We start from the raw sequence: 17,061 nt of genomic DNA on the forward strand, positions 1-17,061 counted from the left end.
GAGTTTCTCGCCGGATCTTCTCAGTGGGTCGCGTTTTCGATCCGGTGGTAGATTTGCGAAACACTGCTCGTGCTAGGGCATGAGTCCCGCGAGCTTACCCACACGTCAATGAGAAGCTGAAATAGCCTCTCAAGGCTATCAGCATAGGTAAAAAAAGGGCAAGAGGGTTTTGTGTCGAAATAACAATTATTTTTCTAACCTAAACTTCAATCAGGAACGCTAGATTATCGTGCGATAGGAGGCAGGTGGTACCTTCAATCTCTAGTAAGTTTGAATTCAATATCAATATTACAAAATAATTAATTTATTATATAATATTTATTTAGTTCTTAATTATAATAAATTTCATATTAGTTTGATGTTAAAAAAAATTACTAGCACATTGCTAGACCTAATAAAATCGAGCTGAATTACAAATCAACAAACTGTATTCGTTTGTAAATCGTCTATTCTATAACTCCGGGCCAGACGGTATTGAGATAAAGTATGTCGTTTTGTGGAAAACTTGTCCTAAATATAGGTCGTGGATTATTTCTGACGCATCGTGTCGCACACTCCGCCCGTCTCAATACCAAGCAGTCGATTTCACCGTAAAATTAAATCCAAATCATTGATTATCTCTAAACTTGTAATTACTGCTTTGGCTGTCGATATGTAAACTCATTAATGTTTATCGCCTCTAACTTTTCACGCGTTCGTGGAAACGTGATTCAAAGTTTAACCGATCGGTATTACTTTCACAATTAACTGTCACAAAAATGAGTGCTGTTTAAGTATTTTAATACGATAAGATGTCTGTGCTTTGTGTTTTGTTTTTGTTATTATTTTCTACAAGATTGGTTTCCACTGAAGAAAATCTTAGAACAATAGGTAAGTAATCATGAAAAAAAAAAATTTTCTGTTTGTTTGACTTGAGTTGTCCAGATTATTACAACATCAAAACTTGTATAGAGACTAGCACAAAAATGTTACTCATTCTATTGTCAACCAATATATTGTTTATAGCTCAAATCTAAAATGATAACAAATATGTCGATTTCTTAAACGCTGTTCTGTTATTTTAACCATATTAAAATCTAGTTAAGTAGTTCCATGCCACCCATGATCGAACACTATGGAGGAATGTCACGTGTGGTCGCGATCCTCAACAGTGAGGGAACGATAAAGAAAAATAAAGTAGTTTAATATTTATTTGTGTAAATATTTCAGGAGGTATATTTTACCAAGATGCTGAAGATATGAAAGTCGCTTTGAAAATTAGTGCCGAAATTTATAATTTCTCTGTTTCGATAAAAGAGGTGTCACAAAGAGGAGAAATACTGGAAATTGAGAGATATGTTTGCGAATTAGCAGAGGTATTACAGTCCGAAAATGTTTTGACGTATCCACATTCTAAAGTGTTCGATTTACTTCGACTTTAAAATAATTCTTTTGAGTATTAAAATCTATCTATTTATCCATTCTTGACTGACTCGGCGATGCAGGAGTTAGCGCTCCTGATCATTGCCTTGAGGGTCGTGGGTTCGATTCCCACATCAGGCAAACATTGTGTGATGAACAGGTTTGCTTGGTCGTTGTTTGGGTATTTATTATCTATACATACGTATACATTTCAACATATATAAGTATGTTTGTCAGTCCCTGGTACCCATTACACAGGAAACCCTAAATTGGGGCCGGATCAGCGCGCGTGTTTTTTTCCAGTTATTTAATACAGTTCTATTGGAAATAATTCTAAAGGTCTTCCATTGATTGTCTTCGCTTAAGTTTTCAAAAGAGTGTAATAAAACTTAGAGTACAATTCAAAAATTAACTTTACCCCAACTGGCAGAAATACGAAGCAAAGTATTTACATATTAAGAAATGTTGTTTTCTAGGAAGGAGTTTTGGGGATCATTGATGGAATTGGTGGACATGCAAGTGAACATATCCAAGCTATAACTGATATGCTGGAGCTGCCGCATGTTTCTATACAGCACATTGATTTATTTGCAAAGAATTGGTCTATAATAAATATCTTTCCCAGTCCTATTGCCTACAATAAAGTGAGCATAGAAGAATAAACACTTAAGTTTTCCAATATTATTCTTCTAATTTCTTCTATTATAATTCTAATTTCAAATAAGAGTAAAATTGATAACTAGTCAAAATTTCATAATTTATTTAAAAGGTTCTTAAAAGGAACAAAAAAGCATGAAATCTCTTTTTCTTTTCTCACATTTTTATATCTTTGTCATATTCTTAGCTCAAGAAATTAGTTTAAGATCAATTATAAATTATTTCACGTGAACATATAAAAATAAAATGAGTTTACATAAACGTAAATGTGCCTCCTAGACACTATGTACACTTTTTTTTTTTATCACGCCACTTTAACTGGTCCCGTGATAAGTTCGTAGAGAACTTGTGTTACAGGTACCAGATAACGGAAATAAATGTAAGATTTTTATTATACACATACATATGTTTAATATACATCCATAGCCCTGGAAAAGACATTTATATTTATTATATACACAAATATCTTCCCTTGGCGGGATTCGAACTATATATACTAGATACATTGAAGATAGCAAAATATTGACATGACATTTTGTGAGCATTTTCTAATATGTATACGTTTAAATCGCATAGTTATTTGCTCGCAATTTTTTGCCCTTCCATGTTTTCTCGCGAGCTATTGTTGAACCGTGAACGCTTCCAAAAGTTTTGGTTTTATTGATAAAAATTGATAAAAACGATTGGCAGTCATTCCGCCATGTTCTGATTTTCAGGTTTTAAAGAGTTTGGTAGAGACAAAGGACTGGAACAATTTCACAATATTGTACATCAGAGGGCATAGTTTATTGAGAGCAACAGAGCTGCTGAGAATGGGCAACAGCATTGACAAACGCTCCGTTACTATAAGAGAACTCAACGGAAACGATTACAGGTATTTATTTCACCAATACCATTCATGCTCTGTGTAGACAGACTACTAATGTCGTAGAGAACAGATTAAATAATGCTTAAGTGTAATTAGATTAAGCTGAAGACGACTTGTACTACCGGAAAGTTTCACAGGGAAAGCTCAGTAATGGTCAAGACATTGCTTAGAGATAATTAAGGCAATTGTCAAATTACATTTACAATTAAATAAACTAATAGAAAGTTTATATGGAAACCATATGGTGGTAGGGCCTCTTGTGAGTCCGCACGGATAAGTACCACCACCCCGCCTATTTCTGCCATGAAGCAGTAATACGTTTCGGTTTGAAGGGTGGGGCAGCCGTTGTAACTATTCTGAGACATGAGAACTTATATCTCAAGTTGGGTGGCGCATTTACGTTGTAGATGTCTATATGCTCCAGTGACCACTTAACACCAGGTGGGCTGTGAGCTCGTCCACTCACCTAAGCAATAAAAACTAAATAAATAAAAATTAAAACGGCACAAATTGGGAAATAAGTATGACAACATTTAGATTGAACTACAGAATTTAACAGCTCTTTCAACTCACGAAAACTGCAGGAAAGAAAATTGATAAAAAAATCTTCACCCCCAAACAAACGTTCGCAACAATACGATTGAACTTTCATATTACTTTTCAGGAACAGAGTTGAAATTGATTTTTACATGAAAAATAAAACTTGGCTTCGGTTTGTTTCTCTAAGCTCTTTGGACATTGATGCCATAATAAAGGTCCCTAACAGAAAAATAATTAATGAATAATCAATTAGTATTAGTATCAACGCAACAATTTTATCACCAATGTAAAGACATAAAAAAGGCATCATGAAATCGCGCAAATAATTTATTAATTTAAAAATAAAGTTTGTAGGCAAAATTGTTTATTTTAATAAAATTTTATAAAAGGATCGGGGACCTTTTCTCAAGTTGTTTAAACGAGTTAAGATTTAGCTATATTTTGAACAATTGTTTTCTTTACTATTTGCTTTTCAGTTGAATTACAGAGAAGTTCTTTGTTGTTCAAAAATACGTTATGTAGGTGTCTTTGTATTATTATCAAATATTACAAATATTTATTTTCGCAAGTTACTATACAAAGCGACAGTTTTATGATGTGAAAATAAATCTCGATTTTTCCTTATTGGGCTTTTCTATAATATTATACCAAAATAAACCACAAGCTTTTCTTTGAAAAAATACACAATGAATAGAATTTCACGAAAAAAAAAAAAACGAATGGCATTAATAATGATGAAGAATATGTCATTTTTTATTCTTGGTTTCATTAAACCTTCTATTAACTTTATTTTCTAATTTATATTTTCCAGAGATGTATTAATTGACGCCAAAAAAAATGGCTGTGTGAACTTCCTGGTGGATTGTCCGGCACGTAATTTGGAACAACTTCTGCAACACGCGCAACAAGTTGGTCTAATGGCTGAAGAGCACTCCTATTTATTCGTGTCGCCAGATTTGTTTACATTAGACTTGGAACGATACAGATACAGCGGCGTGAATATTACAGGTAGGTTACTGTTTATGTGATATTGTCATTTGGGTATTTTGTTTTTTTTTGTTGCTTAGATGGGTGGACAACCTCATTGGCTATTAAATTGTTTTCGCAGTGATAAAGAGTCTACTGTTTGAATGGTTAAATCTCTTTTGGCTGCTTATTTCCGTAACTTATTCAAAAAGGCGCTCATTTTAATCGCACAATTTTGATAACTTCAATGAAATCTCTATAGTGGTTTCCAGATTGAAAACACAAAATACGCATGAAAATGAAAGTCGAAAAACATTACCTTCCTGTCGAAGCAGTCGATTGAAACTGCGCTACCGTAAACGATACCCGTCTTAATTTATTTCCAGGGTTTCGTATAATAGATCCTGCAGCTAACGAGGATCTATGGAAATTCACAATACAATTCAATACTGAAACAGTACAAAATCTCGAACCGGTACAAATTAAAACCGAAGTACTGCTTATTCATGATGCGGTTGTGGTTTTTAATGAATCCCTGAAGAAAGTGAACGTTACATCGACACAATTGAGCTGTGACAACTACGACTCTTGGAAATATGGATCGACGCTTATCAACTTTATGAGGACAGTACGTTTAGTTTATTATTATAACTATTCAGATCATTATTAATCGTGTACTAACGTTTTCCTATTGTGATTTTTTTAAATTAAACTCCTTTAGCGAGCTTGGAAAAATACTAAGGAGTGTATTTTTAGTATGCGACACAGCTTTGGGCGCATATGTAGGGCATGATTTATTTAATAGTAAAATTGTGTATCACGTTTTCTAGCAAAATTTATGTAAGTGGTATATATCTATGAGAAAAATATGCATCAATATAGTATAACTAAAACATGGGCATGCTGTTAATGTGAATTAATAACGTTAAAGAACTTTAACATCCTACGCGTGTATATATAAGTATGTATGTACAAATAAGTTTTTTAATATTCTTTTCACACCATTACAATTGTCGGTAATAGAGGTAAAAAGTTGGTTATCGTGATTTGTAGTTTTCAAATTAAACAATCAAGATATGATTGGTTTTAAAGTATTTTTGTGCGATTATTTATAAATAGGATTTTTTTTAAATAACTGATCTATGAGTTATAGTTTTGGGACTTTAAGAATAAGATAAACCGTCGTGTTTGTAATATTGATAATAATGTAGATGGCTTTATTTAAATATTGTGGGACTTGGGATACATTGAAAAGCAGCAATAATAACGATCTATGTTCAAAAGTTGTGGTAGTTCAATACCAATGTAAAATTCAATTTAAATTATCTTTTCAGAATAGAGTGAAAGGTTTGACACGGTCCTTGATATTCGACGGATTCGGACAGAGAAATGAAGTTATCTTCGATCTGCTCGAATTGACTTCATCTGGTAATCAAACAGTAAGTTGAAAGCAGATTAGTGAATAGTTAAATCAATTATGTAATAGATTTATGAAGATGGATAAACTCAACAGACCGGAACCTTTGGGTGTACGGCTGGACTTCGATTCCCGTTTTTTATGGGCAGTGTTTACAGGAATTATTAAATATGATGCCTTCCTTTTTTCATCACGCAACTGCCATCGACGTAGACTTCATTATACTACCTGGAGCCAATGAACTTATCCACAACGCGTTTCCAAAGGTTTTTTACCATGAATCAACCGACTCTGGAATGAACTGCCTTCAACGGCGTTTCCTGAGCGCTATGACATGTCCTTTTTATAACGTGGTATGTGAGGAATCCTGTACCATAGGCTTGTTTCTCCGGCATTGCTGATTTTTTTGAGTTATTCTGACCAGACATCATCATTTGGGTGACTCGTAATCTCATTTTCTTTCTTAAGAAAAAAAAAAACAAACAATTTTTTGTTTTTGGGCAATTTAATTCTTTGCTCAACTGGTATCGAGCTGTTACCGAAGTTCATTCACATCACAACGTGAATGCTATCACCTATCTAATGATAAGGTTGAAACATTTACTTTAAATGGAATAACGACTATCGCATCCTTAAAATCCGTGACCGCTTCGCAATAAACAAAAGCTGGACGGTGGTTAACGTAATTACAGAAAACAAATACTACTATTACTACTTACTTAGTACTCACTTACTTACTTTGGTTACCAAACGGTGCATTCTCTTGTTTCCAAACATAAATTTTCGGCTAGCTGATTTTTTAATTCAACTACTATTTCACAGATTGGACACTGGATCGATGACAAATTAAAAATAGAGAGACCTTTTATCCCAGATGCACAGATCGGTGAAGAATCTATTCTGAAAAACAAAACGCTACGAGTATTAATTGCACCGGTAACATTTATTAACTTATTAAATCAATGTACCGATTCTTGGTGGTTGTAGCGCCATCAACGCGATGCGACGCGTAGCGTCCCGCGATCCTCATTTGAGTTCAAAGAGTTATATCACACCCAAGATTCAGACACAGGTAGTTGAGAGACAACGGATTTAGTCTGTCGACTCCAACGAGAGTCTTTTACCGCCAACCGACGCGGATTTATTGTCGAGCAAAATTCAATCAATACGAATTTTTATTTTCCATCTACGATATGTCTAACAATATTATACTTAGATATTATTTTAGACTATACACTGACAGGCAAGCTTCTTTATTTACTTATTTATCGCCTACCGGATCCCATACCAAACTACAAAATGATCTCTCTTAATCAATCGCTTCGTAAATCTGGCTGTTTTGTCCTTCGAAACGAATGCCATGACTAAGACCAAAAAAAAGCGACGCATTTTTACGAGGCAATGAGGTTTCTATAAAAAAATTTTACAATGAAAGAACTGAATCAAAGTTTAACCGAAAACGTGAGAAACTTTCACTAATAAATTATTTTTATTAAATTAGCAATTGGCATATTTGTTTATTAAAATTATAATACTAAATTTTTTTACAGACTGCACCATATGGATATGTAAAAAATTGGCATACAGCACTAGAAGGTAATGACCGGTATGAGGGATTTGCCGTGGATCTCATTCAAAAACTATCAGATGCGCTCGGCTTTAATTATGAGTTCATTTTAGAAGAAAATTACGGTAGAAAGGACCCTGTAACACACAAATGGGGTGGTATGATATATCAATTAATAACTGAAGTAAGTTATGTTTTAAAATATGAATGTCACTTCTTTTTTATTTCTTATTGGTGGACGAGCTCACGGCCCCCCTGGTGTTAAGTGGTTACCAGAGCCCATAGACATCTACAACGTAAATGCCGCCACACACCATGAGATATGAGTTCTAAGGTCTCAGTATAGTTACAACGGCTGCCCCACCCTTCAAACCGAAACGCATTATTGCTTCACGGCAGAAATAGGCGGGGTGGTCGTACCTACCCGTGCGGACTCACAAGAGGTCCTAGTACTAAAGTTGTTTTAGCATACTTTTGGGCCTTTTAAAATTATTTATACCAGCTTTTTAAAAATTATTAAAATTATTTATACTAGCTGGGAGGAATGTCTAAAATAACACCTATTTCTTTTACTTAATAATTAAATTGTCCTTTAAGTTCATATTTTTGTAAATTCTTTACATACAATAAAGTGTATATAATTTTATTTCATTTATTACTAATTTTACCAGACATAACTTAACTATATTTGTTAGGCTTATTAATTCGTGTGACAATTTGAATTTTATTTGTAAGCCTCAATGACTTAATGAATTAATATTTTGAGTGCTCGAATTATTTTGCGGTCTGTAACTACTAGATTCACTATAAAACAGTTATTATTTTATGAGTATATTATATCCTGTATATTATTATATAGCCTCAATAGTATCTTCATGTTCATCTATTGACACGATTAATAATAATTGTACATTAATAATAATATCAAAATACGGTGCACGGGTCAGAGCGTAATTTCCATAAACTTTTTTGGGCGCACAGTTTTTAGTGCACATAATTATGCACACAAATACACTACACTATTACAAATTATAAAAACGTTTATTTCGACTATTACTGCTGATGTAGATCGCATAGGCCCATCCAACAGGTGAGTTGCATAAAAATGTCATAAATTTGAGTATCAATGTTCGTATTTTTCAGAAAGCTGACCTGGCCATATGTGATCTGTCTATAACAGCTGAAAGACAGTCTGTTATCGATTTTTCACAACCTTTTATGACTCTTGGCATCGGTATTTTATACAAGCGACCGAGTAAAGAGCCCCCTGAGATGTTCTCGTTCATGGCCGTCTTTTCTAAGGAGGTAAACAATTTATGATTTGAATTAATAATTTAATAAAAATTGCGAGTAGGGAATTTGTTATTAAGTAATGCTGAGCTTGGCGTTGGCAAATGGCGTTTGATTTTTTATTATATTAACTCAACCATTAAAATGATAACTATTCACAGGTCTGGTATTATATGATGTTAATTCAAATGGGCTTAGGAGTAATCATGATATTCGTCGGCCGTATATCTCATAAGGAGTGGCAGAATCCAGTACCTTGTATCGAACAACCAGAGGAATTGAGCAATCAATTTAGTTTCGCCAACGCTTTGTGGCTCATTATCGGTTCTGTAATGCAACAAGGATCCGAAATAGCGCCCATGTACGTAAAATTATCTTTATCCATAGTTAAAATTATCTGTGACTGACCCAAGACGTCAGGTGGACTAACGTCCAACAATGCTATATCAGTGCTATATGACAATTTCCAATTATCCTAATATCTACTTAGAAATGAAGTCAACATTAAAAAATAGAATATAAAATCCTAAAAATAAAAAAGAAATAGAATCTTAAAATGTATTAAGTATTTGTATTAAGTATTCAGACAGAAATTGTAAGAAGTGTAAAAATACTACGCTAAACAAGTTATAGGTTTCTCATTACTGACGGAATTGATAGTTTTGGGTAAAATTTTATTGCATTGTAATTTGTTTGTTTTTTTTTTCGTTGCCATCGTTTTTCAGAGCATTAGCCCCTAGAATGATTACTAGTGTGTGGTGGTTCTTCACAATGGTGATGGTGGCCTCATACGTGGGTATTCTTGTTGCTTTCCTCACAGTTCAGAAAGGTTCGATGCCATTTCAATCACTCGAGAGCCTTTATGAACACAAAAGTATTTCTTATGGAGCTAAAGAAAATGGATCCACTCATTCTTTTTTTATGGTACGTGTATAATTATATGGATAGCTTTAGTTTTGTAAGCTCTACGTATCTATGCTAGTATAATATATGCAAATTCGATCTGAATCCGACATGCAGTGAATTAACATAATTGTTTTTTGGGTAAATGGGTGGATCTTTTTTTTTTTTATTGCCTTTCTAGGCAGACGATCATACGGCCCACCTGATGGTGAGTGGTTACCGTCGCCCATGGACTTCATCAATGCCAAAGGCAGAGCCAAGCCGCTGCCTACCGCTTAATACTCTCCACAAGCCTCGTTTGAAGAAGGACATGTCATAGCGCTCGGGAAACACCATGAAGGGGAGCTCATTCCATAGCCGGATGGTACGTGGCAAAAAAGATCTCTGGAAACGCACTGTGGATGACCGCAGTGGCTCCAGGTAGTATGGATGAACTCTACTCCGGTGGCGGGCGGTGCGATGGTAAAAAACGAGACGTTGGTATCATCTCGAACAATTCCTCAGAGCACTCCCCATGGAACATGCAGTACAAAATACAGAGGGAACCGAAGTCCCTCCGTTTTAGATCTTTTACCATCTACCCATCTACCTAAAAGTAGTTGGCTTACTAAGTACTACAGAACCCAAAATCCCATAACTTGAAAGCTGCTGTCCACCTTCAAATATGAATTGGATCTTGTATTATATAAAAACTGCAGTCCGACCGTGTTGTGTTTTTGTTTGTATTCCTTATAACATGACCGTTATGACTGTTGGTACTTGAACCATTGTACCATGGTTCATTTGCGGATTAAATAATAATAATAATAATAATAATGGTTGGTTCGAAGTAAGTTTTTTTTTTTTATTGCTTAGATATGTGGACGAGCTCACAGCCCACCTGGTGTTAAGTGGTTACTGGAGCCCATAGACATCTACAACGTAAATGCGCCACACACCTTGAGTACCAGTAATTACGCAAATTATAATTTTGCGGGTTTGATTTTTATTGCACGATGTTATTCCTTCACCGTGGAAGTCAATCGTGAACATTTGTTGAGTACGTATTTCATTAGAAAAATTGGTACCCGCCAGTGAGATTCGAACACCAGTGCATCGCTCGATACGAATGCACCGGACGTCTTATCCTTTAGGTCACGACGACTTCAAATATCAGTTGAATGGAATATTTGAAATGTATTCAACTGTTAATTATTTGGTTGGATTGGTTTTGTTAATTTTAAGTATGTTTCAATGATACTATGTACACATGACAATGTGGACTTATTGTTGTCTGAAATAAAATAATTCATTCATTCAATAATCTTAATCATTAAACATTTCTGAGTCTTTTCAAGGATTCGCCGAAGACACTGCATAAAAAAATGTATGCAAGAATGAAGGAGCAAGGATGGCTTGTTCCACAAAATGATATTGGCGTTGCGAAGTAAGTATCTATCACCAACAAACTAACCCACAGACATAACCCATTGAGTTTCTCGCCGGATCTTCTCAGTGGGTCGCAATTCCAATCGGGTGGTAAATTCTGCGAAGTACCGCTCTACCTAAAGTCCGTGTTAACAACTCTTAGGTTTATCCCGTGAGCTCACCTACCAGCCAATTTGGAATAGCCCCTTAGGCTACAAGCGGATAGATAGGAAAAAAAAAACAATTTCTAGTCAATGTTATTGATCGAGAAGTAAGGATTCCTGTGTGTACACGATCTTACGCCTCCACTTATTAGGTTACTGATACTCGTATACTGTAATTGATTGCCTTCGTTCCACTTGAGATGTACATTAAAGCCTCAACTTTGTTAAAATAGTGGCTATATTACACTTTGAATCGGAAAATGCACAATTTTAGGGTACTAATAACATTAGTTGATTTATCTGCCACTGTTATGTTTGTTTATGCATTGTAGTTTGAAAGAAGGGACATCCCTTAATTATATTTTTTTTTTCTTACCTATTCACTGGTAGCCTAAGGGGCTATTTCAGCTACGCACAAATTGGTGTGTGGGCTCACGGGCTCAACTTAAGAAAATTTACTAACACTAGCCCTAGCAAGAGCAGTGCTTCGCAAAATATACCACTGAATTGGAATCGCGACCCACTGAGAAGATCCCGTGAAAAACTCAGGGGGTTCGACGAGAATATTGACCGGTGTTTGGACGACGCCTTGTGTTGACCTGTCGCCTGGGTCGGATATGAATAGTATTATTATGAATTTGAAACTTACTTCTCATGTCTCAAGGTTGTTACAAGCATTCAAGTTGTGATGTATAGGTCAACCATAATCACGTAACATCTGCCCCGTGAGATCGTTCATTGGTTGACGCTTTAATAAAAAAATTATAAAATAAACTCTTGAACATCAGATACATCAGAAACTTGATCAGGCTGCTTCAACATTACCGATTTTAAAGAATTACATGCCAGTACTAGTAAAACGCAGGGAGTTACGTCCCGAGTTTGGTAGTACAGGAGAGAAATTATAATTAATCCGGTAGGAATGAACTCTGTTCTGACGGGAATTTGTTCAAATCATCAAACCGTTCTCTGTTGAATATTGTTCTTAGAAATTTGTGACTCGAGTTCTAACCATCGCTTTGGCTATTTCTGATGAGAAATAATCATTATTTCAGTGTGACGGATCTTTGTTTTATTTCAACTAATATCTTAATGTAAAAGAGAGAACAAGGACTAAAGCGAATAACATAATATTGTTTAATTTCACAGGGCTGAAACGGAACCCTACGCATTCTTTATGGAATCAACATCCATAGAATATACAACGGAAAGACATTGCGATCTAATGCAAGTAGGTGATTTGCTTGACTCCAAAACATATGGCATCGGAATGAAAAAGAGTAAGCTTATAAAATTATATTGAATGAAATTAACTTTATGTAAAATAACTGAATTAATTATAACATATTACAGAGTCACCGTACAAAAGATATATAGATGATGCTTTGTTAATATTAAAAGAAAAAGGTGAGATACAAAAATTGAAAGACATTTGGTGGAAAGAGAAAAGAGGCGGCGGTAATTGTGGAGTAAGTAATTAAATTTAAAAATATTAACCTATTCGGTGATATACTATTACGAAACACCATTATATACTATTCCGAGTATGTACTAGGTACGTATATGTGTAGCCGTAGATAGTAGTGCCTAGATGCAGTAAAATTTTCTTCTTATTTGTTCTTGCTTTTACAGTCGCCACAATCTATTATATTATACATATACTAGCGACCCGCCCTCGCTTCGCTTTGGAAACTATAATTTATTATTGATTTCTCCACTATTTAACTATTTAATGGATGTTATTATATATATAAGAATTCCTCTTCAATCACTCTATCTATTAAAAAAAACCGCATCAAAATCCGTTGCGTAGTTTCTAGATTTAAGCATACATAAGGATATAGGGACAGAGAAAGCGACTTTGTTTTATACTATGTAGTGATTAACTTCTAATATTATCATCATCTCTAGGAATTGTTAGAGTCGGTAAGCGAAATAGGAGTAAAAGGCTAAGGTAACAAGTAAGACTGATGAATGACCCAGTCCTTCTAACAATTATTATTATAATCGGAGCGACACTGAGCGATACGATGCGAGCGAGCGATAGTTACGATAGTCATGATACGAATATTGTTATAACATTTTCGTGATACCCAGTCTAAAACTTGGATCTTATGTCATTATAATATATATATATTTTTTTAGTATTTGAAGAGGTAAACGCATTTATTCATTTTCTTGGCCACCTCAATTAATAATTGGTGTTATGTCTAAAGAGTTACACCATTGGCGCAATTGGTAAATGCTTCGAATAACGCGATTCGATGCGTAGGCAGTAGGGCTATTTATTTTAGCTTCACAGTACAGATGGGAAGACACAATTTGAATTAAAAAATACAAAATCCGTGATTTATCTGGTGTACTCCAAAACCTTGTCCTCTCCAATGGTAGGGCTCCTCAATGGTTTCTCAGCGGCGAACGGAAGGGGAAAACTTCACTGTATTCTATATATTTAAAGAATGTAATTTTTTATAGTGTTCTAAGAATGAATGTTTTATATATTTAAAGAAAGCTCTCATATAATGCAATAGAGTTGGTAAGAACTGGGTCCAATTTATATATTAATGTTTTACGTGTTACGCGTAGAGAAGCGGGAATGTGAATGGGGCGTGCGTAGTTTCTAAATTCAAAATTAATCTTTAAGGTGATCCATTTTTTAAATTCCTACGCCTTCAAGAAGGTCCCATTGGAGCGTGTAAACACTAAATCCAAAACTTTGCTGAAAATAAGAAGGCATGCAATCATTTTATTATAATAATACACTACTTTATAGTCAAATTCAAATTGTTTATTAGGGTCGGGGTCGATAGGCTCAGGCAATCACTGTTCTCCATGTCTGCTGTGTATTCAATTTAAAAGACCAGAGTTGCATTCCTCAGCAAGGATGCAAAGATTTTTATTATTTTATCTTGTTTCTGGAATTATCTCATTATTTTAGGTGTAATGTTGAGAGTATAAATCTCATTTTCTACATATTATATTTTTAAAGAATATGAGGATTTAGGTTGGTTGACTAAAACTCGCCATTCGCCCCAATGATGAATTCTATCTGCATAGTTAAGGACAGTCAGAATTCTGCATGTTTTTTTTGTTTCTCTTAGCAAAACAGTGACGAGGAAGAACCACAATTAGAAATGAAGAACATGGTCGGGGCATTCGTCGTGTTAGGCGTGGGAAGTGTATTCGGGCTCTTCATATCAATACTGGATATGTTGTGGGGAGTCTTCAAACGATCTGTTAAATATAGAGTGAGTTGTAATTCATTCATGATGTACTGGAACTGTTCTTAGCTATCTGAAAGAGAAGTGAAGAGCAGCAAAGTGTTGTTCTTCTCCTCGTAAAATAATAAAATTAAATCAATGGGTGCACTACACACTACACACCCGCGCACTACACAGTCAGGCTGCGTCAGCCAGACGATATGTTAGTTATCTCTTGTATTTAAAAAAACCGGCCTGGGTATGTATGAACATCTTTAAAATAGTTATAAAATAAGCCTTTTGAGTACCGTTCTAGAAAAAGAGGATGAATCAAGTGTCTTTTCTTTACGTTTTTTTACGAGATAAAGTGCAAATCGCTCGACGAAAGGATCATAAATGGGCGTCGATTGGCTGCTATAACTGGCTGCTCAAATATTTCGGTTGCCGCAGCCAGGCTGCCCAGTGCGCGGGGAGCCTAAAATGTTTTGCATTTGACACAATTTAGTTCGGCTTCGGTTTGGTATGATTACTAATGTTTATCCAGTAATAGAAATTTAACCAAAATCATTAACGCTTCAAGTGTTGGATTCCTTTTCATCTGTTGTGTCATTAACGACAACTTTTCCTTGTTGGGGATTTTTTTTATTGCAACCAAGCTCGACCTTTGCTACTAAACAAAAGAATATGGTTGACTAACAAAGAAGGAAATATTATTGAACTTATTGAGCTGATTGTGTTTGCCTATTTTCTATAGTAATAAACAAACAGTATTTTTTGCATTTAACTCAGCGTATTCGATTTAAGGGAACGATCAATTTGCACACTGTATGAAAGCAAAATTAAAACCATACCTATTACGTTTTGCTAACGAAAACTATTTGATTTTAATTATTTTCTTGCAGACCACTTTCAAATTCGAGTTGATCGAAGAGCTGAAATTCGTGATCAAGTTCAGTGGAAGCGTGAAACCGGTGAATCGAGTTCAGAAGCAGGAAGGCAGCTTGGAGAATCTAGCCGAAGTGGCTGAAGGGAAAGATGAAATACGATCGTTACGGTCGATACGATCCGGGAGATCTACCGACACGCGTCGAACTCATCATTCGCATAGTTCACGACATTCGTCAAGAAGCCTGAGTGTAGCGTTCGCTAAGCGACGCGAATACAGTTAGACTCTTCGATTATAATCGTTTAACTAATAAGAGTTATAGTACATTTTAATCGAGTTATTCCCTTTTTTTCCTACCCAACACTAGTACATAATGACCTAGTAATGTATTAAACATTGTCGTATGAGAAATAAAACATACCTTCTTTTTTAATGTTATGTAGATGTTAAATAATATATACGGCAAAACGCCGTTTTACGTTTTTGTATTTATTTATTTATTTATTATATTCCTCATTTCATTTGAGATATAAAACCGACATGAAAACAGGTAATATTCTCAACAAAAAAAATAAGTCGGCACATTTCGTTCAAAGTTTGAAAATTCTACCACCTAGTTCAGCAATTGAAACTTTGTAAAATATACAGAAGTTTTTCGGATTTTGTGGTGGGGAAATTATAATATCATAGAATAAGCAAATAAAAGAGTCGCAGCAAATTACTGCTTCGTCTGCTTCAACGGTTTCGTTTGATGACAGGCTGGGATACAATTTGCCTAATTCTGTCATTATCCCTAAAGAGCAGTTTTATTAAATTTCTTTTATAATTTCCAAAAACTTATATAACGCTTTCTAATCACAATTAAAAAACATTATAATCCACAAGATGGCCCGAATAAAAAAATAACAGTAGAATCATAAAATCGTAACTCCACTGCACGTCCACTTGAAATTCACCCGATATAAATTCAAATCGTAAATTTTAGTAATACGAACATGAAATATGTCTTGGGAACTAGATTTATAAGTTGACTTGAAACATTAGACCATTAGTCGTAGCGTCCGAGGCGAAATGGACACCGACCTTTAGACCACAATCGTTCACCGACTTACATTAGCTTAACAAATTGTCAGAGCAAAAAAACTTATAACTTTTACACTGTCGGGTACACGGTGGGATATCGTTATCAACCTTTTTCTTGTTGGGTTTTTGTTTTTTTTTATAGCTTAGATGGGTGGACGAGCTCACAGCCCACCTGGTGTTAAGTGGTTGCTGGAGCCCATAGGCATCTACAACGTAAATGCGCCACCCCCCTTGAGATATAATTCTAAGGTCTCAAGTATAGTTATTATTTTATTATTTAATTAATCTAAAATAAAAAGAATATACGGTTTTGTCACGAATTATTCTTCTTCAACATTCATGTTTTGTAATGTATTTGATTTTTGGATAAAATTTTTATATTGAATAATTTTAGAGACAGCGTGATGGTGAATTTTAATTCACAAAACTGCAGAATCTTGTGTTGCCCCATATAATAAATAGACTATGATCGGAATATCAGACGATTGACTCGCAACGATTGTTTCTAAATAATTTGTTCCTTGTGAGAATTACAAATGTGGCCACTACAAAGAGATTCTCAAAATACCTTTATTACTATTTACGTCACTTGACGGATGTGCCTTTGTATACAGTAACAATAAAAGCACGGGTGTAAAGCGATACGTATGCAAAATAAAAATTATACTTAATAAGGACCAATTTTTTTTCTTTTTTTTCCCTACCTATGCTA

At 34.8% G+C, this 17,061-nt stretch overlaps 1 protein-coding gene across 3 annotated transcripts; it reads left to right on the top strand.

Moving 5' to 3' along the window:
• Positions 1-518: 518 nt before the first annotated feature.
• LOC101743804 (glutamate receptor ionotropic, kainate 3) lies at positions 519-17,026 on the top strand. Of its 3 annotated transcripts, XR_009976265.1 has the most exons (18): positions 526-870; positions 1,210-1,355; positions 1,878-2,045; positions 2,775-2,932; positions 4,278-4,474; positions 4,819-5,060; positions 5,767-5,871; positions 6,672-6,785; positions 7,400-7,600; positions 8,560-8,721; positions 8,868-9,067; positions 9,432-9,630; positions 10,947-11,035; positions 12,330-12,460; positions 12,534-12,649; positions 14,282-14,428; positions 15,283-16,471; positions 16,612-17,026. XR_009976265.1 is itself a non-coding variant. In XM_038019493.2 (17 exons), the coding sequence occupies exons 1-17, from the start codon at positions 792-794 to the stop codon at positions 15,547-15,549; spliced, it is 2,721 nt and encodes a 906-aa protein (XP_037875421.1). In that variant the 5' UTR covers positions 519-791; the 3' UTR covers positions 15,550-17,026. The 3 variants fall into 3 exon arrangements, 2 of the variants coding, with proteins under 2 accessions (XP_037875421.1, XP_062531182.1); XM_038019493.2 differs by having other exon boundaries at positions 519-870; positions 15,283-17,026; XM_062675198.1 differs by lacking the exons at positions 8,868-9,067; positions 9,432-9,630 and having other exon boundaries at positions 15,283-17,026.
• The last annotated feature ends 35 nt before the right edge of the window (positions 17,027-17,061 follow it).

The sequence above is a fragment of the Bombyx mori genome, chromosome 23 (genome assembly GCF_030269925.1).
Source record: "Bombyx mori chromosome 23, ASM3026992v2".
Classification (NCBI taxonomy): domain Eukaryota; kingdom Metazoa; phylum Arthropoda; class Insecta; order Lepidoptera; family Bombycidae; genus Bombyx; species Bombyx mori.